The 25,849-nt window shown below is 36.9% G+C and overlaps 1 protein-coding gene across 7 annotated transcripts in view; it reads left to right on the top strand.

The window, feature by feature from the left end:
• AGMO (alkylglycerol monooxygenase) overlaps positions 1-25,849 on the top strand; it is a 504,195-nt gene that overhangs the window by 5,673 nt on the left and 472,673 nt on the right. For all 7 annotated transcript variants that reach the window (XR_009600465.1, XM_060414948.1, XM_060414949.1 and 4 more), the window contains exon 3: positions 7,533-7,684. Coding sequence is in view for 6 of the 7 variants with exons in the window: in XM_060414948.1 (XP_060270931.1) it covers positions 7,533-7,684 (152 nt within the window). In the remaining variant the exon portion in view is untranslated. The remainder of the gene's footprint in view (positions 1-7,532; positions 7,685-25,849) is intronic.

Below are 25,849 nucleotides of genomic sequence, written 5' to 3'. Positions count from 1 at the left end.
TGGTACATTTTACAAATAATTTTATCTTTCACAGGCTTTTGTCTGAAAGATCTCAGCAAAGCAGATTATCTGGAAATGAAATTTCCCAATGTTTTCATTTATTGTGTTGCTAACACAAAAATTCCCAGACATAAGCAGAGAAGGAAAGCTGATCCTTAGGATCCACTCTTTGCAATCCTCTTTCAGCACAAGATGAGAAGGGGGATTTGACCGAAACTCTTAGAACAATATTTCAGTCAAAACCTCAGCATCAAGGGGGATCCTTGTACAGATCGTTAACAGCTGAAGGGTAGATTATCACGACGTTGATCATACCCTCTCCGAGGGACTAATTTCATTTTCTACACCAGCAACAGGGGCTTGCCATGTCCTTAAAATACATAATTGCAAGAAAAATGGTAGTATACTATTTGTTAATCCCTTTGTGAGGAATTATAGTTTGGATAGTAATTCCAAATAGGCATGTGGTCTCTGACAAAAATAGTTGGGGAAATCAAAGTGAAACCCTGAACATATTTTTCCACTTTGCCATTCATGTAATGGAAATGCTGTGTGCAGACTTTGAGGAAAGACAATGTTTATTTGAGGATCTCAGTTTCATTATAACATAAAAGTCAAAGTAGCTTGAAGATCAGTAGCATACTTACCATATTGATGGAAAAGATCTATGTGTATCTTTCAAATCTTTATGTAAGGAAAATTATTCAACAGAGACAAGATTGTACCTTGTTTACAAGCCTGTCAGACAGCCCACAATGTGTAATAAATGTCCATCTGTCCTAAGAACCAGATTCTGGGCAGACTTGCATCTGTTTTCCTCTTCTAGAATCCAGTAGGCAGACTTCTTAGTAAGAATCTAGTCCTGTAGTTATAGACAAGCATGCGTATTTATCGTAGTTAAATGCAGTGTATCATCTGCCGATACTATGCCTTTCTATTGGTTAATTGCATATATGACTATACAAAATAAAATGAAATATTGACTAAATCCATTTTTTTAATCTAGCTAAAACTTGTGAAACATCCTGCTACTGACTGACATGCTAACGAGTGAAAAATAATCACATCTTTTATTTTTGTTTTTCTTGCTTGTTGAAGCAGAACTCAATTTCCAATCCTTCATTTGAAAACTGGGACTTCAATTTGTTACTCCCTCCAGTGTTTCTGCTTCCATAAATTGCATCCTCCCCAGAGAAATGTTATTCCTGATATAAATACCTATAGTATGTTTGTTTTTAATGGGTTCATTTATTCTGTTGAAACAGCAGATTATAAATCAGATTGCAATAGTTGGAGGTATAATTTAAGCAGGTAAATTTTCAAAGGAGTTGGGGACACTCCCCTTTTAATACGTATGAGTCATTGCCAGTTTTAACCGTGGAACCATATCTGCGATGTTGCGCCAGATGTATCTACAGTTTCATTGGCTGTGGCTGCCATGTCATTTTCCATTCCTGACAGGAAAGTTTCAATTCATCAAAAAAAATTAATAAATAAAAAGCAGAACTTAAAAGGAAGTTAAACTTCTTTGAGATTCTTTGACTCCTTCAGGTAGGACTAGAGAATAAAGGAAAATTGTGTACTGCATTTTTATACTAGACTTTAGTAGCAGAGTTGATCCTGTTTTTGGCAACATCAAACTTCTAACAAATGAGTGTCTGCCATTTGGGGTGATGAAATTTAGTAAATATTTATTCATTCTCCTAAATAAGATATATATTCATTTATGTAATATTAATAATGGTATTTTACTGTGAATATTAATATAGTCATATTAACAGAAAATTATGAAAAGAACATCCCAGGCAAACAAAATACATTTTAAAAACCTGCTGCTATTTTAGTTATTTTTGCTAGAGAGAATGCCTCATGTCCTCTTAACTTTTACCTTAGAAACCTCATCAATAGACTTTTTCTTAATGGTGTGACTTCAGAGATTGCTCTTACACTGTCCTTCCTGAATGAATGAAGCTTCCTTGTGCTTATTAAGTCTGTGTTTGTGTGCTTATTCAATAGAGTTATTGAATTACTTGAAGTAATTTACTTCTTGCAAAGTAAAACATGTAGCGTATTTAGTTCTTTCAAATCCACCGCATTGTGTTTACAGAAGTCTCTGGTTGTGTGGTTGTTTTAAAAAGAAATTAAGTTAAATGATTGATTTGTAAATGTCATTTCACAGTAGGAAATAGCAGTACAAATGTTGTCTGCCTGCAGAAGGTAGAGCTTGTTTTTGTATATGTTGTTATTACTAAGCCAAAATCAGTATTCCACTAGATGGAGCAAAAGTGGCAGTAGCTTTACGGACAGTGCAAGTTCCTGGGCCAGGTATAAGAGATTTTGAAGTAAATAATTTAATTTCTTGGAAAAATCAATATAAATACATCAATATGTCAAATATGTATTTATTTATTTATAACTTCCGGAAACTTGTAAGGTCATTTTGAGTGATCTCATTTAAATATTGGTTTATTTTCTAGTTTATGACAAGATTGTTAGAAATAAAGATGCTTGATTTTTTTTTTCAGTTTTGTATGATCTGGCTAAATAAAACAGTACACATTGCCCTAATGATAGTTATGAAATAGTACAAGTTGGCAGATGTCTGTGAACACTGGGTTCATAATTCTACTGACTCTGAAAGTTGCTTTGAAATGTTTACAGTTTGCAGTGAGAGCATTACATCAAATATCAGTTGCTTGATTAATGATTAGAGCATGCAAGTATTTGAGAGCTAGATAATTTTAGGATCCGTTAAGCCTAATGCTCTCATATCTGAAATTAGATAGTGAGAAGATAATCTCTCCAGTGTTACCTTTCTCTACCTCTGATGATGGGAATGTTCAAACTGAGATGATTTTGATAAAAAATTGGCTTTGTAATTCTCAATCCCCAAATGATATTTATTCTCACTTATTGATTATTGGAAAATCTCAACATAATAAATTGTATTTAAAAAAATCCAGCATCAGTACTGGAACAGTACTTTGATATCTTAAAAGATTTTATAGTCACTAAACTTTGACAGGATAGAGATTTTTATTGAGGTACAGTTGATTTATGATATGTTAACTATTGCTGCACAGCAAGGTGATTCAGTAGTATATCTATCTATATCTATCTATCTATCTAGTTCTTTTTAAAATATTCTCTTCCATTATACTTTATCATAGGATATTGAATATAGTTCTCTGTGCTATATAGTAGGACCTTGTTGTCATCCATTCTGTATATAAAAGCTTGGGCTTCCCTGGTGGCTCAGTGGTAAAGAATCTGCCTGCCAATGCAGGAGATGTAGGTTTGATCCCTGGTCCAGGAAGATTCCCTGAAGAAGGAAGTGTCAACCCACTCCATATTTTTGCCTGGGAAATCTCATGGACAGAGAACCTAGTGAGCCACAGTCCATGTGGTCGCAAAGAGTTGGACACGACTTAGTGATTAAACAACAACAATAGAAAAGCTTCTCTCTGCTAACCCCAACCTTCCACTCCATCTCTCTCCCAACCCCCTACCCCTTGGCAACCACCAGTCTGACTGGACAAGTTTCTAGTGTGAACAGAAAATGTTAAGTAAAACACATTAGAAATTAGCTGTCTTTCATTTGCCAACAGATATGCCTCAGGCCTAAGAGAAATAGCTATTTGGGAAGAATTTATTAAAAAAATATAGGACAATGGGAGGGGAGCCTCTACGGATACAGGCTGTTGATGAATGGTCTAATGCCTCCTATTTAGATCATGTTCTCGCTCTTGCACTCAAACTTCATGAGAAAGGGATCTAGCATTTGGTTATTCCAAGCCCCTGTGCTACCTCATTTCCATCTCTGTATGATAAAGTAAGCTCACTACATATGCAAATTGCATATGTCTCTTCCCTCAGAATAGGGGTTAGAATTGTTTTAATTTCAGCGTGCACAGTCATAAGCAGGGGAGAATGGCGGAATTGGGAAGAGAAAGAGGAAAAGGTTTAGCTTTACAATTCTGGGTCTGGTGGGAATATTTTTGAAAATGTAGGTGCTATTTCCTGCAATCAAGAGCTTTGCAGAGCTTGATAATCATTTCCCAGCTGTATCCCTTGCTGAATTGAAAGTTTGGGGCACTCCATGGCCGTTTTTTCCCATTTATGATGGAAGAGGATCATATCCATCTTGCTGATAGAGAGCTGGGGATTTAATTCCCACAGCTTCTCCTCTCTTCCTCTTCACCTTGAAAAAGTTTAGCTTTGTGCTAAGGTGTGAAAAAAAAAAGAAAAAGTCTTGACTGTAGTGTGTCAGGCATATTTCAGCTCGATTTGTGTCAACCCTAATAAGTAAGTTGACAGAATAATAAATTGAGTGCCTGCTCAAGACCTGGCACCTGTACAGGAAATAAAGAAACATTTCAATTGCAGGCAGGTTCTTTTTGTTTTACAAATGGAAGTTTTCCAGGGATCCCCCATTTCTTTTACTGGAATCTTGGTATCTGAAAGCCTATTTTAACTGTCACTGGAAAACTTGACAAGAAAGACAGCAACTTTGAAAAGAGATACTGAGCTGGTGGGACACTGATAAGGCAGGTGGATGTATTTGCCCTCTTCACTGATTTGTCTTCCCTTTTTTGTGCTGTGCCTGACACCCAGTAGATTCTTAATGCAAATTCATTGAAAGATTGAATGAATCCATGAGTTGACCTACTTTGACACTAGGTACTAAAACAGATGTCAAAAGACTGCAGATTATTTCAACTTTCCGTTGCATTTTCTAAGTCTTAATTTTTTTTTTTTCTTTCTGGATCAGTCTTTTGCATTTAGGGTTATCAACTGGGACAGTTTTGCTCCCAGGAAACATTTGGACAACTTGTTGTCACAACAGAAGTAGAGGGCTGTGTTGCTGGTATCCAGTCAGTAGAGGCTGGAGGATGGTGCTGACCCTCCTACAATGCACAGGACCGACCCCCACAACAAAGAATTATCTGGCCCCAAAGGCAACAGTGTCAAACTTTAGAATCTCTCAGAAAACTTAAGTTAGACCCTTTAAAATTCATATTATTCACCATTTTTTACCTAGAACTTGAGTCTTATTTGCTCAGTCCTCTTCCACTGAGTCCTAGGGAACAATGTTAAGTTTTGTAGTTTGGGTAATTGTTTTCACAAGACAGACCCCTACAACTGAAAATTATCTTGTCCGAATGTCAGTAATGAATGACATTGTTCAGAAGTCATAGTCTAGATATGAGTTACCAACCAAGCTAACTTACTTTACAATAAAATTTGTTCTCCCCATCTCCCACCATGATCATTGTTCAGACGGTAAAGAGTCTGCCTGCAATGGAGGAGACTGTGGGTTCAGTCCCTGGGTTGGGAAGATCCCCTGGAGGGTGGAATGGTGGCCCACTCCAGTATTCTTGCCTGCAGAATTTCATAGACAGAGGAGCCTGGGGGGCTACAGTCCATGGGGTCACAAAGAGTTGGACACAGTGAGTGACTAGCACTTTCATCCTGATCAATAACCTGGATGGCAAACTGGAAGACACATTTCAGATTTCAAGTTCATGAATTCCTCAGAGTTCCAGAACAGGGTGGGAGCCCCTGGCCCATTGTCTGCCCTGCCCCATGAGGGACCTCACATACCTATGTGTGAACACCCAGATTGATCATCCCATCTCTGTCTACATGTCCAAAGAAGCCACTTTAATCTACCTTGTCATGTTGAAGACTTTCCCACACCCACAGGTGGGCCCTCTGGAGGTCTGGACCAGGAAAGAGACTCATGCAGGTCCTGAAAGAAGGTTGAAGGCCGCCTGACAGGAAGGTTCTAGAGTGTCCAGGGCTTGGACTGAGTTGTGACAGGAGTGCTGGGTAGGCAGCCCACTTGGGTCAGGGACTCACATTTAAGGACAAAATGGTTCTTTCCAATCAAATAATTGTTGGAGGAGGTCATGGAGAGGACGTGATGCCGGTTGACCTATAAGCTGAACCTTTCTTACCCTTCCCCTCTCTTCTGCACTCTCCCCTGTCTGTGGAATGTAAGTTCCACCCACAATCCCATGCTATTAGCAGCTGTTTCAAAGATGAATCCTTGAGAGAGTAAAGTGTTATAGAGACCATCTTGCCTGAATAAATGAATTAACCCAGTGAGGACCTTTCTGGAAACTCTTAGGATTCTGGAGGGAGAGTATGGAGATTTGTATGTCCTATAGCCACCCGACAAACCAGCTCTGTAAGTTCCTTTGTGTATAAAAACTGCCACCTCCCAATCTAGAGTGTTCTGTCTCATTCTTTAGTCTCTTCTTACTCTCCCTGTATGACCACCAATTTATATAAACTGAGAATAATCTTAAATTGAAAGTGGAGTTTTAAGATCTGATGATGCATAATCCTTCTTGAAAGTATAGGCGTTTGTCATTTCTATTGGTTATTGGTATTAGTGCCATTGGGAAGAGGCCTAGTATATTTGTGTTACTGATTAAATAATAACTTGAAGAATTCAAAATAAGGGGCTATTTTAAAGTTCTTGGCGATAAATCACAGTCAAAATCATATCATAATTAAATTCAAAAGTAGATTAAAAGTAAATACCTGGGTTTCCAGCAAACCCAGTAACATGCTAATTCATAGAGGCTGATTGTATAAAGGGAAATATTAGTAAAAGAATCAATATAAAGAAAAAACTAAAGATCTGCTTCTTTGACTTTTATTTGAAATTAGTATATTTAAGAATTTCCTCAGTTCATCATTTATAAATAAATCTTTATTCAGTAGTATCATTCATTTTATATATGAATGATAAATATAAATGAAAAAGTCAGTTCAATCTTATCTATAAAAGTGATAAAAGGAATGATTAGCTTGAGTCTGATCTTAAATTTGCTCACAGAAAACTTAAAAGGAAAAATACTCCTCTTTATAAAATCGAAGTATATTATGTATATTTTTGAAAGTTCTTGAAATAGAATTTGCAGATGCTTGATAGAATAGGTGGTAAGAGATACTTTATATGCATTTTAAAAACAATTGTTTACTTCTACGAAAAATATTATTTTATATTTTGAGATCTATAGTTTGTTACTACAAGGAATACTGGAGTGCTGTGAGGATCCAGTTTGAGATGCTATGAGGATCCAGTTTGATGCTGTTTATAATTTTCTACTTTTTACATTTCCTTTAAAAAGGACCCTTCTTGTGTTCTTTATTAAGATTTAGAAATGACAATCACAGCAAATAGTCATAGTTTTGTCATATTTATGCTATATGTGTTCTGTGAAAAGTATTTTTAAGAGACACATAAAAAAAAAGTCCTGCTAAGTTCCATGAAATAGAGAAATAGTTGGCATCAGTGATGCCTGTGAAACAAAAGGAAACATGGTATGAATCACTTGGATACCAAGGGAACTGAGCCTCTTAAAAAGCATGATAGAACAGTAAGAAATGAAGAAGGGGGAAAGGATTTTATTTTTACATGTGAACAAATTCACTTCTGTATATAATCTAAAATGTTTTAGCACAAGTTAACCTCTAAAATATAGTATAATCATTACTGATAGATTTTATCTTTCCAGGTTGTTTTATAGGAGCATTGAGCTGACTAGTTATGTTTATATCTGGGAGAACTACAGACTCATTAGTTTGCCTTGGGATTCTCCATGGACTTGGTATTTAACTTTCTTGGGAGTTGACTTTGGTTACTACTGGTTCCACCGTATGGCTCATGGTAAGTTCCAAACCAAGGCTTTATTGCTACTGAACTTACGTTGAACTGTGTTTGCCACATAGCTGGTATTCAGTAAATATTTATTGAATGAATGACTAAATGAATAACTTAATTTACTTACAGTATCTAAAGATTAACAATGAAAATTTACTTTGTGTTTTAAATGGAAACAATCTGAAGTCATTGTTGAAAAAATGGGAAATTACTAGAGGCACATATTTCACACTTCTTGTATCTAATATATTTTTGTTAAACCCTTGAGAAAGTCCTGGCTATTGCATCACTTCACATCCCAATTACCTAGGGTCATTCAGAAGAGCTTTGTAACAGCATAGAATCCTAGCTAACGTGCTGTTGTGTAAGCTTGATTCAAGTTCTTGGCTGGGTTGCCCTGTTACAAATGAAAATGCAGTCAGCTCACGCACTAGCCATAATGCACTTGAGTGTGACCACAGCTTGCACAATTTCTCATCTGGTATAAAACCTTCATATTGTACTGGTTCACTGAGTTTGCTTGTGTGGATTCTTGGCTGCACTTTCCGAAGAAATGTTTCGTTATGGAAAGGAAAATGGAGGAGCAAGGAGCTGTCTAAATCTCTATTGGAATAAGCTGGGGTAGAAGAATGATTGTAGACGTTAAGGTGAGCTAGTGGTCTGTAAGGAGGAAGGAGGCATGCAAAAGTATTTCTGCAAGGAAATGGAGCAAAGTGCTAATTTGGGGAAACTACTGAGGAACTGAACTTGGGATTTCAGTGGGTAGTTGGGTTGAGTGGGTGGGGAGGAAGGAAGGAAGAGGAAGAAACCTGGAATAATAATACAAAATAGACCAGGGATGGAAAGAAGAGCCCTGGAGATCAGAGTGAATAACTGAGCTATGTGTGTGGGAGTATGTGTGACTAAGTGTCCTTGCCAAGCAAGGATGAAGGAAATAGGAGTAGCACAGACAGCATCAGGCTAAAGGCAGCTAAACTTTAAACACAGCGTTATTTTGTTAAGCACTTTAAATGTGACATTTAATGACACTGTAAAGAGTGTTAATTCAGTAAAACAATTTGGAGTGAACAGATAAACTAGAAAAAGTTGTTTGTTTTGTGTGTGATAACCTTTGCCTTTGAAAATAATAGATCATCTCCTGACATCATTTCCTTGTATATAAATGAAAGAGGATACTCCCAAATTGAACATGATTAAGAATAAAATAGGGTCTACGCAGTAAACTTTGTATTTCATTTCAAAACAGTAGTTTTTTCCCTGAAGCAAACCCATTGGCAATTTCCCTCACTTTCTGTTGTAGCAAATGGGTAATGCAGAAAGCATTTACATTGTATTAGTTAATTTCAGGAACTTTCTAATATCACACTGTCCTGTACAGATGTGTTTGTTTGGAAAATCTGCAAATTCGCTTAATCTTTGAAACTCCATTATAACAGAAAACAAAGAACCAACAAAATACAACCAAATATGAATGTTTAAAAATATGTTGATTGTAAGTGCTCTCAGGGAAAAACAATAAAATAAAATAATATGTTAAAATCATGGAATCCAAGTTGTTTAAAGTATGCTTCCCATTACAAAATTTTGAATCAAATCCAGTAAAGGCAGCCATTAAAAAAATCTGAAACCTTCTGGAAAAACACTCACCACTTTCAGGCCGTGAAGCTTAATCATAAGTTCAAAGACTTTTGACTTGTGATGGAAAGCTAGTTGGAAAAAAAAAAAAAAAAACTATGTAGCTAAATGTGTCAAATTTCAATGGAACAATCAATTTTTAAATTTTATATGATAATGCAAAATACTAAAATGGGGTTTTAGAAATCTAAAACTGTAGACATACAGAGTGACAAGATAAAGCCAGTAATATCAAATTTTTTGAGTCTGCTGGATTACTGAGCAATTAATTGGTTAAATGTATTCAGCTGAAAAGTTAAACAGGTCTAAAGTCTTAATGTTGTCTTAAAATATTTTTTAAGACCCTCCTTTTTCTAGTTAATGTGTTACTTTCCTTTCACTGTTTGCAATAAAATGACATAATAAAAGTAGACTCCACATTTGCTAAATGTTAAATGCTATGACTTTTGAAGAAACAGTTTACAATATATTTAAAATTTTGTTTTTGCATGCATTTAAGTCACTTCTTTAATAACCTACATTATTGCTAAGTGGTTGTTGTTGTTGCTGCTTTACTAGTTTGCTTTGCATACATGTAGAATTTTCTTACATTAAAGAGACAGTTTCCTTCCCTGGTAGCTCAGCTGGTAAAGAATCCACCTACAACGCAGGAGACCCTGATTTGATTCCTGGGTCGGGAAGATCCTCTGGAGAAGGGATAGGCTGCCCACTCCAGTATTATTGGGCTCAGATAGTAAAGAATCCACCTGAAATACCGGAGACCCCAGTTCAGTTCTTGAGTTGGGAAGATCCTCTGAGGAGGGATAGGCTACCCAGCCCAGTATTATTGGGTTTCCCAGGTGGCTCAGATGATAAAGAATCTGCCTGCAATGGGACAGACCTGGGTTTGATCCCTGGGTTGGGAAAATCCCCTGGAGAAGGGAACAGGCTACCCACTGCAGTATTCTTTTTTTTTTTTTAATTTTTATTTTTACTTTATTGGTTTTGCCATACATTGGCATGATCAGCAGTATTCTTGCTGATAGAATTCCATGGACCAGGGAGCCTGACAGGCTACAGTCCATGTGGTTACAAAGAATTGGACAATGAGTGAGTGACTTTCACTTTTTGTATTTGTAGAAAAGTTTAGAAAACCTTGAATTCCATCTCTGTCTCTATGAAAAATAGCAGAGGATTATTTGAGGCTATATATATTCTTTATATGTCATTTCCTTTTCCCCTGGAAAAAATGAGAAAGAAATTGATAACTTATCAGTTTACACAGAAACAAGAGTAGCGCAATAATTATCCTACAGTGCTTTGACTACTTTAGAAAGATGGAATGATAACATTAAGTAGGTCTCAAAGTAACTTCTTGCATGCTTAGTCTCCATTTCAGAAAGCTGTATTATTTTTCTTTGTGCTTCCTATTAGTTGTATTAAACATGTAATAAGAAAAAGAGTAAAGATTTTTAAGGGAACTTTTAAAATGTAAATGATTATTTCTTGAGGGGCAGCCAGAATGAGCCTTCCAGGGTGATGGTAATAGATTTGTCTCGAGTTTGGTAATAGACTTGTAGTTATATGAGTGTATATACTTGTAAAAATTTATCAGTTTGTACATTTAAAGTTTATGAACTTTATCTCTGGGCTTCCCTGATAGCTCAGTTGGTAAAGAATCTGCCTGCAATGCAGGAGACCGTTGTTAAATTCCTGGGTTGGGAAGATCCCCTGGAGAAGGGAAAGCTACGCACTTCAGTATTCTGGCCTGGAGAATTCCATGGACTGTAGAAGACAATAGACTTGTAGTTTTATGTGTGTATATACCTGTAAAAATGTATTAATTTGTACATTTAAACATGTACTTTATCTATACCTCAATAAAATGTTCAGCTAGTAAATAATGCCACTAATGTACTTTCTGCTGAACAGTCAGAATGATACAATGAGTAACCAAATTTAAAAATAGGAATCAAGAAGTTATCTTTTGTGATGGTAAGCATACACATCTGACCTTACACAGATTTTGCTGCATCAGTTTCCATAACTAAAGATGGTGCAAGTACCAGCTTGCCAGTCATTCATTGTATTGCCTCTCTTCCCCACATTCTTCTTTGCTATTTCTTGTCTTATCAGAGGTGAACCTGAGAGATGCTCCTCTTTTGCGAGTGACTTGTTGTTAGGTTCTGCCAATTCAAAGGTCAGATAGGACACAGCAAAGACAGAACAAGAGGGAGGGACTTTGATTCCGTTTTCTAAAGTGCCGTTTTCTATCAGCCCTTAACGGATTAATATGTGGGGAACCTCGTAGTGTTCATCTCGTCGTTAAGATGTAGCCTTTAGCATCTGATGGACCCTCCGCCCTCTAGGTGGTCAGTGGACTGTGTGTACCCCACACCCCCTGGGGTCAACACACTCTCGCAATCTCTTTGTTCCCAGTAGAGTCCCTATGGGAGCACAACCTGTACAGAGATGCCAACTCTTAGACTTGGTGTTTATCATGGTAAAGGGCTCTTTGAAACTTACAAGTATTTGCCTCATTCACTCTCCTTAAGACCTATGGGTAATATTTGTGTTCTACAGATTCTACTTTTGTGCTACTGACCTATACCTTGTTTAACTCTTTCAGTTAACTACCTTTTTACTAGTTAATAATTCACTATATTAACTTTACTTCTTACAATTATTGTATGCTTTTTGTTTCCTGATTGGACCCTGACTGATGCAGTGAGCCTTCCCACATATTAAATAGGGTTATAAATTAGAGTTCAGCTGGCTATAACCTTTACTATTTCCTTTTGAGGCATTGATCATACATTTAGACTGTAACACTTGAGCCCAGTTCTGAAAGACAAGACATTGATATGTAAAATTGTTATAAAAAGAAACCTATACAGTTTCCTCAAATTCTAGTTCTTTTACTCAACAAGTAAGGTGCTTTTACTTTTACTCAACAAGTAAACTACTTAATTAATTTTCTATTTATTTATTCCTTTATCTAAATAAGGTGAGTGTTCACAATTTTTGTGTAATTAAACTATTATTCCCACAAGTTTATTGTCACTCAGTGAGCACTTGTATATGATTAATTAAGCTTTTCATTCCTAATTAAATTTTAAGGGGATTAACTTGCCAAAGCCTTTGATGTGTGGGTCACAATAAACTGTGGGAAATTCTGAAATATGGGAATACCAGACCACCTGACCTGTCTCTTGAGAAACCTGTATGCAGGTCAGGAAGCAATAGTTAGAACTGGACATGGAACAACAGACTGGTTCCAAATAGGAAAAGGAGTACGTCAAGGCTGTATACTGTCACCCTGCCTATTTAACTTATATGCAGAGAAACGCTGGGCTGGAAGAAGCACAAGCTGGAATCAAGATTGTTGGGAGAAATATCAATAACCTCAGATATGCAGATGATACCACCCTTATGGCAGAAAGTGAAGAAGAACTAAAAAGCCTCTTGATGAAAGTGAAAGAGGAGAGTGAAAAAGTTGGCTTACAGCTCAACATTCAGAAAATGAAGATCATGGCATCTGGTCCCATCACTTCATGTGAAATAGATGGGGAAACAGTAGAAACAGTGTCAGACTTTATTTTGGGGGGCTCCAAAATCATTGCAGATGGTGACTGCAGCCATGAAATTAAAAGACGCTTACTCCTTGGAAGAAAAGTTACGAGCAACCTAGATAGCATATTCAAAAGCAGAGACATTACTTTGCCAACAAAGGTCCATCTAATCAAGGATATGGTTTTTCCTGTGGTCATATATGGATGTGAGAGTTGGACTGTGAAGAAACCTGAGCGCCAAAGAATTGGTGCTTTTGAACTGTGATGTTGGAGAAGACTTTTGAGAGTCCCTTGGACTGCAAGGAGATCCAATCAGTCCATTCTAAAGGAGAGTAGCCCTGGGTGTTCTTTGGAAGGAATGATGCTAAAGCTGAAACTCCAGTACTTTGGACACCTCATGCGAAGAGTTGACTCATTGGAAAAGACTCTGATGCTGGGAGGGATTGGGGGCAAGGGGAGAAGGGAACGACAGAGGATGAGATGGCTGGATGGCATCACCAACTCGATGGACATGAGTTTGAGTGAACTCCAGGAGATGGTGATGGACAGGGAGGCCTGGCGTTCTGTGATTCATGGGGTTGCAAAGAGTCGGACATGACTGAGCGACTGAACTGAACTGGATTTTCATTATTGTTTAAACAAAGCATAAGCAGATATATTGAACAGAATTTTTTTTTTTTTTTTTTTGGTTGGGAGATAGTGCCAGAAATGTAGTCTATGTTGAAAAACCAGTTACTTAAGCATTCTTGTCTTTCTGTCTTTTTTTTTTTTAGCACCCAGTATTTTTGTAAGTCTTTGCCGCATATTATGCCTCACTTAAAAAAATCTGTGGCTATATTTTTATTGAATCACTGAGGTGAAGTCTACTCTTTATTTGCCTTGTTTATTGCTATTCCTCTTGCTTTTTCCCCATGATTTCTCACCTTCTCTCAGCTCTTCGAGGAGTCATCCTTCAGAGTATGTATAAAGGAAGCCTTGGAATTCCCATGACCGTGCCTATGACCTCCAATTTCTCATCATTACTTTCTGATAAGGAGCCTGACACCTATGCTAACCATTTCCTCTGAGCTTCCCTCGTGTCTCAGGCAGTAAATAATCTGCCTGCAATGTGGAAGACCCAGGTTCAGTCCCTGGGTGGGGAAGATCCCCTGGAGAAAGGAATGGCAGCCCAGTCCAGTATTCTTGCCTGGAGAATTTCCTGGACAGAGGAGCCTGGTGAGTTCCATGGGATCTCAAAGAGTCTGACATGACTGGATGACTAACACTTTCACATTTTCATTTCTAGGACAAGGGCTATCTTATGACTAATAATAAACATTTATCTGCAGGAGCACTGAAATATTATCGTTATTTCCCCACAGAGAGCACCATTTGAAGGAAATTTCCCCTAGAAATAACTTACTTTTATCACTGACAGCTGCAGTCACCCTTAAAGCCACAGTCTAAATTTCCTTTGTTGTTTTTATATGCTGTACTTAGATAATGTATGAAAAGCACACTTGATCCAAAGAATCTAGCCATGATCAGAGGGTTGAAAGTAAAGATCCTTTCAAACAGAGAATTCATACACCTGCTAATAAAGGATAAAACTTTCAGAAATCTTAATTAGCCTATTTCTGAGCACTGGTAACTAAAATATAGATATATTTCTGGGGATAGTTGAAAGTATTTGAGGATGACTTTAGTAATATTTTACAGAATTATAAAGCTCTGAAATGAATATTCAGAATGAAACTGAAAGACAGAGATAAAGATTAATTTATCAGCATTTTCTGACGTGACTGACTCTATTTAAGACAGAGAATATGCTGATTTTCTTTTCCTGCTGGGCCTAGTACTCTTGCCTGGTACGTAGCAGAGCAATGGAATTTGAGTGAAGTTTAGGTGTGTAACTCTCTATGTGCAACTATGTACTATCCACATGACCTTGAGATTACCCTCTCCGAGATAGATTTTATTTCCTTCCTATATTCCCCAGACTGTATACTTCATACCCATGACTTATTGATTTGAAACTGTAAGTTTGTATCTCTTAGTCTCCCTCACCTATTTCTTTGGCACTGATTCTTAAATTTCCAAATCTCTGAATATGCTCATTAACCTTTCTCAAAGTACTTACATAAAAACCAAGTGGAATCCTGTTAAAAATTCATATTCCTGAAATGATGATCCTAGTAATAATATCAGGATTAATAACTAAAATTCAATTATTATTGAAAGCCATTGGAAAAGCAACAAATGTAGTGTTAGAAACACATAGATTCTGGAGCCAAAATATTGGAAGATTCCATATTCTCCAGATATCAATTCTTTCCAACTTGTCCCATAGATTCTATTCATCCTTAATCAAAATCTTGCAAGTTATTTTGTGGATATTGACAAATTAATTCTAAAGTTTATGTGGAGAGGCAAAAAGACTAACACAGAATGTTGAAGAAGAAAACAATAGCCAACAGAACATTGGAGGAGAAGAACAAACTTGGAAGATTGATGCCACCCGACTTTAAGACTTATGAAGCTATGAAGGTACAGCGGTCAAGACCATGTGGTATTGTCAAAGACAGACAAATATAGATTCGTGGAACAGATTAGAGAGCCTCAAATAGATCAGCATGATTGTGGTTGGCAAAACAGAGCAAAGGCAATTCAATTAAACTAAGAAGAGTTTTCAACAAATAGTGCTGAAACTACAGGACATTTACATGTAAGAAGTGAACCTAGACACAGACTTTACAATCCTTCACAAAAGTTAACCAGAGTCCTAAACATAAAACAAAACTATAAAACTCTTTGAAGATAACATGGGAGTAAGTGTATAAGTAAGATTTGGGGTATTGAGATAACCTTTTAGGTACAGCATAAAAGGCATGATCCATTAAAACATTGATAAACTGGACTTCATTAAAATTAAAAACTTTTACTCTATGAGAGACAGTGTCAAGAGGATGAGAAGACAAACCAGATGGGAGAAAGTATTGGCAAAAGACACATCTGATAATAGACTATTATCCAAAATATACAAAAGACTATTACAGACTCTGCGGAGCTGGACTGCCTGGGTTCAGACTTTGGCTCTACAACTTACAGTGTGATATTGAGCAAGTTATACCTCCTCTTATTTATCCTTATTTGTAAGATGCAAATAACAATAGTGTAACCTACGTAAGATCGTTGTGTGGTATAAATGAATTACAGTTGAGAAACGCTAAGGGCAGAGACTGATACATAATAAGTAAAAAACTAAATATAAACTCATGTTGTCTGGTCTTTCTTTTTATGTTATATGTTATATATAATAATATCCTGAAAACTGTCATGTTTCCCTTAAATGACAGTTGTTAAAATATTTATCTTTTTCACAATGCATAGTGAAGCTTACTTATTGTCATTCAGAGTCATTTTTTCTTATTGTTATAAGGGATAAATAATAATACTTCATGAAGGCTCTTGTAAAGATGTGCTATATATTTGTAGGGTGTATGTACAAAATGTATTATATAACATACACTGTGTGTGTGCATGCTAAGTCGCTTCGGTGGTGTCTAACTCTTTGCCACCCTATGGACTGTAGCCTGCCTGGCTCCTCTGTCCATGGGATTCTTCAGGCAAGGACACTGGAGTGGGTTGCCGTGTCCTCCTCCAGGGGATCTTCCCAAACTAGGGATCAAACCCCAGTCTCTTAGGTCTCCTGAATTGGCAGGCAGCTTCTTTACCAATAGCACCACCTGGGAAGCCCATAACACTAACGCTAGAGAATTCTATTTGTATCAAACAGGTCATGTGGATTTTGATTTATCAATGTTAAAAAATTGGCCTCTGTATTTAATAATATGTATATATTGCAAAAAGAACATTTCAGGCCTCACCCCTAGGTCGGATATATAGACAATAGGGAACACTGCAAGACAGTGTTCTAGGCTTCCAGTGATAAAGATAGGATATTAACAGTCTTTCCCTAAATGATGGGTGTCAACTACAATAATGAAATTAGTGTCTTTTTCTTTTAAAATTGCTTTTTTTCCCTCAAGTTAATATTAGGTAATTTGAAATTTTTTTGATAGATCAAACTTATCCATAGTCCCTTTTACTTTAAACATCACTGTTTTTGCCTTGCTCTTTTGGAAGAAACAAAATCTACTAGAATTTGTATTTACTATTTAGATTTTAAAGTTGCTTTTGTTGCCTTCTCAGCTTAATTAAATTTTAATTTATTAAAAGATTTTTCCAGCTTAGAGACTGAAATCTCTTTTTCCAGGACCTAGAAAATGATTTGAAAAAAAAAAAAAATCTCTAAAACAGTCGTGTACTTTCTTCTCTTACACATAAGTAATTTGACTTTTTCCTCTTTCTTACAGTTTGATGGCTTGTATTTCTTAGGATGCTTTCTGAGATGTAATTTTGTGTTATAGGCAACTGAAAAGTATGTGTGTAAATTTTTTTCCTCTCCAAATTCACACACATCTTGATAATGCAAAAAGCACCACAGCAGTAGGGTTTTGCAGTATGTAGCTTGTGCTGCATCAGTTTTTAAAACAAATATTTAGTGTAGCCCTGTGCCTTGGAGCTGTTTGAAGCATTGTGCCTTGGAGCTGTTTGAAGGGCACACGTCCTCTCATTTGAAGTGCTTATACCATGAGTTAAATAAACAGTACAGGCAAGCCCCAGAAAAATGTACCAGATGTACAGGTGGTAGTCAAATCAACAAAAAATGTATCTCATTTCATTGCATTAGATTTATTTTGCAGTGCTCTCTTTTTCTTCAGAAATTTTGAAATATAGTGGGAAAATAAGTCGTTATGCAGAATTTTAAAGCCTCCACCATAATAATAATATTGCTTAGGAAATAAACTGACTCAGAGTTAAAGAACAGAGTGAACTACAAATAAAGCATAAAATGTAGAAAATAAAGAAAATGAGTTTGAGTAGAAGATATTTAGTGCAGGCGGTTATGTATAAATCATGTTTATAAAGTATGTCATATTATAACAATAATTTATAGTTTTAAAATTTACTTAAAAGAAGCGACAAAAGCAATAATATAGGACGAAAACTGGATAATGTTATAGAGGCACCTGAAGTTATCATCATGTGCTCAGTGGCTAAGTTGTGTCTGACTCTTTGCAACCCCGTGGACTGTTGCCTGCCAGGCTCCTCTGTCCATGGGATTTTTGAAGCAAGGGTATTGGAGTGGGTTGGGATGCTCTCCTCCAGGGGATCTTCCTGACCTGGGGATCGAACTCGCATCTCCTGCTTCTCCTGCATTGGCAGGTGGATTCTTTACCATTGAGCCACCAGGGAAGCCCAAGTTATCGTCATAGCTTATTTTTTTTTTTTTACTAGATAAAGATCAGTGGGAAACTGGCATACGAACAGGGATAGATATGATTAGTAATGTCAAGAAAAGTTGACTAATATTTTATGGAAATGGAGATGGATATGACTATTGCATTGTAAAGAAATATGTAACCACAACATAATATGAACTACTTGGAATGAGAATACATACTTCTTTAGATCTTAACTACCCATCATCTTTTTAGTGACTCTATAGGGATAGTTTGGCATATACACAGATCAATAACTTCAACAGGAAGAACTAAAAGATACCACTCTGAGTTGTTTTCCCAAAAGCTTGTGAGTAAAGGATAAGCCCTGAACTTCACTAAAATTTAAATATAATTAGGATGTTCTGCAGGTGACAAGAAGTCGTCTTGCCATTTTCAAATGCTATGGGACTTCAGAGTCTGAATCTTCTGCACTTGAATTAGGTGTAGTAAACAAAAATATCAGTGAATATATTGAATATATTAAGGCCAAGTAAGTATCAGAACATCTCATCCTGTTAGTTAGTTAGTTAGTTAGTTCAGCCATTCAGTCGTGTCTGACTCTTTGCGACCCCATGAATCGCAGCACGCCAGGCCTCCCTGTCTATCACCAACTCCCAGAGTTCACTCAAACCCATGTCCATCGAGGTATTGATGCCATCCAACCATCTCATCCACTGTTGTCCCCTTCTCCTCCTGCCCCCAGTCCCTCCCAGCATCAGGGGCTTTTCCAATGAGTCAACTCTTCGCATGAGGTGACTAGAGTATTGGAGTTTCAGCTTCAGCATCAGTCCTTCCAATGAACAACCAGGACTGATCTCCTTTAGAATGGACTGGTTGGATCTCCTTGCAGTCCAAGGGACTCTCAAAAGTCTTCTCCACCACCACAGTTCAAAAGCATCAATTCTTTGGCGCTCAGCCTTCTTCACAGTCCAACTCTCACATCCACACATGACCACTGGAAAAACCATAGCCTTGACTAGACAGACCTTTGTTGGCAAGGTAATATCTCTGCTTTTGAATATGCTATCTAGGTTGGTCATAACTTTTCTTCCAAGGAGTAAGCGTCTTTTTAAAATTTCATGGCTGCAGTCACCATCTGCAGTGATTTTGGAGCCCCCCAAAACCTGTCACTTTCTGATATTATACTAATACTGTGTAAAATTTACTGAGTTCTTTTGCATTGTTTCCATTGCTTCATATCCATTTTCATATTTAATTAGAACAAATAGGTGATGAATTCCATCATAGTACTTGTATGAGAGAGGAAACTAAAACCACTATTATTTAAGTAACTTGCCCAACTCTCAGTGTTGACATGCCACAGCCTGGATATTTTGACTGAAGTCATTGATCAGAGTCTCTTAGATTTGTCATTACTCTAAGCTCTTAATAAAATTATTTTTTAAATTTATTTTTAATTGGAGGATAACTGATTTTCAGTGTTATGTTGGTTTCTGCCATACAGCAATGTGAATTGGTCAAAATATGCATATGTCCCCTCCCTCTTGAACCTTCCCCCTCCCCCCCAACCTCTACCCACCCCTCTACATTGTCACCGAGCACCAGGCTGAGCTCCCTGTGCCTATGCAACAGCTTCCCACAGGCTTATTTAATTAAATAAGACATATACTAATATCATCATCTGTCCAATCTGCTTTGTTGTTGGTATATTTAAAATCCTCAGTTATATTGGTAGGAAAGAAAATCTAGTTACTTGGTTGTTGAAGTGTCAAAAAATTTATAGAAAATGAGAATTAACCTCCAATAGAATACAGCAGGGCACACTTTCTTTCTGTCCTTATGCAATTAGTATTACACTCATAGTGTTGTCCTGTCAAGCCTTGAGCACATTGTTAGCTGACTGATTGTGCTGTGGTGCTTTCTGTGGGTTCATGTTAGAATCGCCTTAAAGGCTTTAAAAAACATATTGATACCTAGCCTAGAAATGAAACCACTTAAATTAGAATCTCTGCGGGAGCGCCTTGAGCTTAGTTGTGTTTGTTGTCAATGTTGTTTTAAGCAGCCCAGTTATTTTAATGTGTAGCCTAAATTGATTAACATTGATTACTCATTGAAGATCTTGACAGATGGGACAAGCAGCATGCTAGTTCTTTTAAAGATGAATTGATGATTATATATATTTAAATAAAATAAAGTTGTGTGTGTATAACTGAACAATTTTCCTATATGTTGAAATATAACTCTACCCCCAGATACTTCAACAATTATTCATTGTAAGAATATTGAAATTTGTCATCCCTAAGACACAATGAAGCAATTATATAATAGTCCATTTTTAATTCTCCTAATTATGCCAAGGATGTCTTTTATTAAATTCTTAATTAGACCAAATCAATATTTATTGAATAGGTTTCTTTGTCTAACTTGTACCTCTTAAAGTAGAGTTTGGGCTTCCTTGACAGCTCAGTTGGTAAAGAATCTGCCTGCAATGCAGGAGACCCAGGTTTGATTCCTGGGTCAGGAAGACCCCCCTGGAGAAGGGAAAGGATACCCACTCCAGTATTCTTGGGCTTCCCTTGTGACTCAGCTGGTAAAGAATCCATCTGCAATGTGGGAGACCTGGGTTCAATCCCTGGGTTGGGAAGATCCCCTGCAGAAGGGAAAGACTACCCAGTCCAATATTCTGGCCTGGAGAATTCCATGGACTCTATAGTCCATGAGGTTACAAAGAGTTGGACACAACTGAGTGATTTTTACTTTCAAAGTAGAGTTGTCACTCCATATCATGCAAGAGTTTATAAAAACTTTTATTGAAAATAATTGGTTTACAATGTTGTATTAGTGTCAGATATATAGCAAGATGAATCAGTTATACATATTTCCACTCTTTTTAAAAATTCTGTTCCCATATAGGCCATTATAGAGTATTCAGTAGAGTTTCCTGTGCCATACAGTAGGTCGTTGTTACTTATTTTAAATATAGTAGTATATCTATCTCTGGAGTAAGAAATGGCAACCTACTCCAGTATTCTTGCCTTGAGAAACCCATGGACAGAGGAGCCTGGAAAGCTACATTTCATACTCTTTTCTCAAAAGAGTTGGACACAGCTGAGTGACTAAACAACAACAATGTATACATAAATCCCAGTCTCCCAGTTTATCAACCCCTTTTAACCCTTGGTAACCAAAAATTGGTTTTTTACATCTGTGACTCTCTGTTTTTATAGATAAGTTCATTTGTATCCTTTTTTCAGTTTTTACATATAAGTGATATCATATTAAAACTATTTTTTATTTTTCAATTTGTTAATGTGGTGAATTACATTGATTGATTTGCGGATATTGAAGAATCCTTGCATCCCTGGGATAAAGCACACTTGGTCATGGTGTATGATCTTTTTAATGTGTTGTTGGATTCTGATTGCTAGAATTTTGTTGAGGATTTTTGCATCTGTGTTCATCAGTGATATTGGCCTGTAGTTTTCTTTTTTTTGTGACATCTTTGTCAGGTTTTGGTATTAGGGTGATGGTGGCTCATAGAATGAGTTTGGAAGTTTACTTTCCTCTGAAATTTTCTGGAAGAGTTTGAGGAGGATAGGTGTTAGCTCTTCTCGAAATTTTTGGTAGAATTCAGCTGTGAAGCCGTCTGGACCTGGGCTTTTGTTTGCTGGAAGATTTCTGATTACAGTTTCAATTTCCGTGCTTGTGATGGGTCTGTTAAGATTTTCTATTTCTTCCTGGTTCAGTTTTGGAAAATTGTACTTTTCTAAGAATTTGTCTATTTCTTCCACGTTGTCCATTTTATGATTATCTCAATAGATGCAGAGAAGGCCTTTGACAAAATTCAACATCCATTTATGATAAAAACTCTCCAGAAAGCAGGAATAGAAGGAACATTCCTCAACATAATAAAAGCTATCTATGACAAACCCACAGCAAACATTATCCTCAATGGTGAAAAATTGAAAGCATTTCCCCTAAAGTCAGGAACAAGACAAGGGTGTCCACTTTCACCGCTACTATTCAACATAGTTCTGGAAGTTTTGGCCACAGCAATCAGAGCAGAAAAAGAAATAAAAGGAATCCAAATTGGAAAAGAAGAAGTAAAACTCTCACTGTTTGCAGATGACATGATCCTCTACATGGAAAACCCTAAAGACTCCACCAGAAAATTACTAGAGCTCATCAATGAATATAGTAAAGTTGCAGGATATAAAATCAACACACAGAAATCCCTTGCATTCCTATACACGAATAATGAGAAAGTAGAAAAAGAAATTAAGGAAACAATTCCATTCACCATTGCAATGAAAAGAATAAAATACTTAGGAATATATCTACCTAAAGAAACTAAAGACCTATATATAGAAAACTATAAAACACTGATGAAAGAAATCAAAGAGGACACTAATAGATGGAGAAATATACCATGTTCATGGATCGGAAGAATCAATATAGTGAAAATGAGTACACTACCCAAAGCAATTTACAAATTCAATGCAATCCCTATCAAGCTACCAACCACATTTTTCACAGAACTAGAACAAATAATTTCAAGATTTGTATGGAAATACAAAAAACCTCGAATTGCCAAAGCAATCTTGAGAAAGAAAAATGGAACTGGAGGAATCAACTTGCCTGACTTCAGGCTCTACTACAAAGCCACAGTCATCAAGACAGTATGGTACTGGCACAAAGACAGACATATAGATCAGTGGAACAAAATAGAAAGCCCAGAGATCAATCCACACACCTATGGACAACTTATCTTTGACAAAGGAGGCAAGAATATACAATGGAGTAAAGACAATCTCTTTAACAATTGGTGCTGGGAAAACTGGTCAACCACTTGTAAAAGAATGAAACTAGATCACTTTCTAACACCGCACACAAAAATAAACTCAAAATGGATTAAAGATCTAAATGTAAGATCAGAAACTATAAAACTCCTAGAGGAGAACATAGGCAAAACACTCTCCGACATAAATCACAGCAGGATCCTCTATGATCCACCTCCCAGAATTCTGGAAATAAAAGCAAAAATAAACAAATGGGATCTAATTAAAATTAAAAGCTTCTGCACAACAAAGGAAACTATAAGCAAGGTGAAAAGACAGCCTTCTGAATGGGAGAAAACAATAGCAAATGAAGCAACTGACAAACAACTAATCTCAAAAATATACAAGCAACTTCTGCAGCTCAATTCCAGAAAAATAAACGACCCAATCAAAAAATGGGCCAAAGAACTAAATAGACATTTCTCCAAAGAAGACATACGAATGGCTAACAAACACATGAAAAGATGCTCAACATCACTTATTATTAGAGAAATGCAAATCAAAACCACAATGAGGTACCACTTCACAACAGTCAGAATGGCTGCGATCCAAAAATCTGCAAGCAATAAATGCTGGAGAGGGTGTGGAGAAAAGGGAACCCTCCTACACTGTTGGTGGGAATGCAAACTAGTACAGCCACTATGGAGAACAGTGTGGAGATTCCTTAAAAAATTGCAAATAGAACTACCTTATGACCCAGCAATTCCACTGCTGGGCATACACACCAAGGAAACCAGAATTGAAAGAGACACATGTATCCCAATGTTCATCGCAGCACTGTTTATAATAGCCAGGACATGGAAACAACCTAGATGTCCATCAGCAGATGAATGGATAAGAAAGCAGTGGTACATATACACAATGGAGTATTACTCAGCCGTTAAAAAGAATTCATTTGAATCAGTTCTGATGAGATGGATGAAACTGGAGCCGATTATACAGAGTGAAGTAAGCCAGAAAGAAAAACACCAATATAGTATACTAACACATATATATGGAATTTAGGAAGATGGCAATGACAACCCTGTATGCAAGACAGGAAAAAAGACACAGATGTGTATAACGGACTTTTGGACTCAGAGGGAGAGGGAGAGGGTGGGATGATTTGGGAGAATGGCATTCTAACATGTATACTATCATGTAGGAATTGAATCACCAGTGTATGTTTGACGCAGGATACAGCATGCTTGGGGCTGGTGCATGGGGATGACCCAGAGAGATGTTATGGGGAGGGAAGTGGGAGGGGGGTTCATGTTTGGGAACGCATGTAAGAATTAAAGATTTTAAAATTAAAAAAAAAAACATCTATTTTTAAATGCAATTTTTATCTGAAATGTTTGAGTCAGTTGTCTTGTGAAATGGTCCACATTCTAGATATATCTATTTTCTTTCAGTGTTGCTTAACTTTACCATCTGTCCTGAGTAATCTGATGGATATTAGCTCTGGACTCTAGATTGATTAGAGCCAGGGTCAATATTTGTGGCAAGAATAGTTCATAAATGACATTAGGTGCTTCTGATCAGATGCCTGTAAAACAAGTTGCCACAGACCGTTAGGTAAGATTGTGAAAGATTATGATTGCTTTAGTCCAAACACATAAAGTTATACATTTTCCTTTGTAGTTAGTAAGAAATCAATACATAAATGCTTATCTGTAATTTTTTCATATAGCTGTGTGTAAAATAAACTTATGACAAACTTCTAGAAAAATTGTTGCGTAGCCACTTTGATTCAGTAAGCTGAGGAAAACAGATTTTCCTATTGACCTTTGAGAATTTAATCAGTTTTCAAAAAATAGCATTGTTTTAAAAGCGATTAGCAGTTAGTCTATGCTTTGACGCATCAGTTCACTTCAGTCACTCAGTCATGTCCGACTGTTTGTGACCCCATGGACTGCAACAGGCCAGGCTTCCCTGTCTATCACCAACTTCAGGAGCTTGCTCAAACTAATGTCCATCAAGTCAGTGATGCCATCCAACCTCTGTCACCCCCTTCTCTTCCTGCCTTCAGTCTTTCCCAGCATCAGAGTCTTTTCCAATGGGTCAGTTCTTCACATCAGGCGGCCAAATTATTGGATCTTCAGCTTCAGCATCAGTCCTTCTGATGAATCTTCAGGTCTGATTTCCTTTAGAGTTGACTTGTTTGATTTCTTTGTAGTCCAAGGGACTCTCAAGAATCTTCTCTAACACCACAGTTTAAAATATTCAATTCTTTGGCACTGAGTTTCTTTATGGTCCAACTCTCACATCCATATGACTACTGGAAAAACCATAGCTTTGGCACATGGATCTTCCCTGTTCCCGATAAACCTGTCATATAATGATTTCAGCTTCCACTTTAAAAAATTGTTTGGGTCAGTTATCATTATGAGGTTTTTATTTTGAGGGTTTTATGATAATTTTTTTTTTAAATCTATGACTTGTCCTAAAATTGGTCTGCAACTGTCTGTCTCTAGTCGTGGACAGATCTAGAACACACACACACACACACACACACACACACACACACGCACACACACACATACATATATATATATATGTACATAGGCATGCTGTGCTGTTCTTAGTCACCCGTGTAGATGGTCAGTGTCTGTTCTTTCAGATAAAGGCTTTGTTATTTTACTGTATGGAAGCAAATGGAGCATATGCCTTCATCCTTTTATATTCCTTTCTCTAGAGCCAGAAAGAATTCAGATTGCTTATTTTTATACTTACTGATATCCTGGGGAAAAAGGTAAAGGAGAGTTTATAAAACCTGGACAGAAAAAGGATGTAACTCTTTCAGTTGTCTCAAGGGTTGAATCTCGGCTGAAATAACTGACAGGTTTTGGACATACAGAAGGAAATGATGAGTTAGGC

Source organism: Ovis aries, chromosome 4 (genome assembly GCF_016772045.2).
Source record: "Ovis aries strain OAR_USU_Benz2616 breed Rambouillet chromosome 4, ARS-UI_Ramb_v3.0, whole genome shotgun sequence".
In the NCBI taxonomy this organism is placed as follows: Eukaryota; Metazoa; Chordata; class Mammalia; order Artiodactyla; family Bovidae; genus Ovis; species Ovis aries.
The sequence above is the reverse complement of the archived record's forward strand: the minus strand, read 5'-3'. Positions and strand labels throughout refer to the sequence as shown.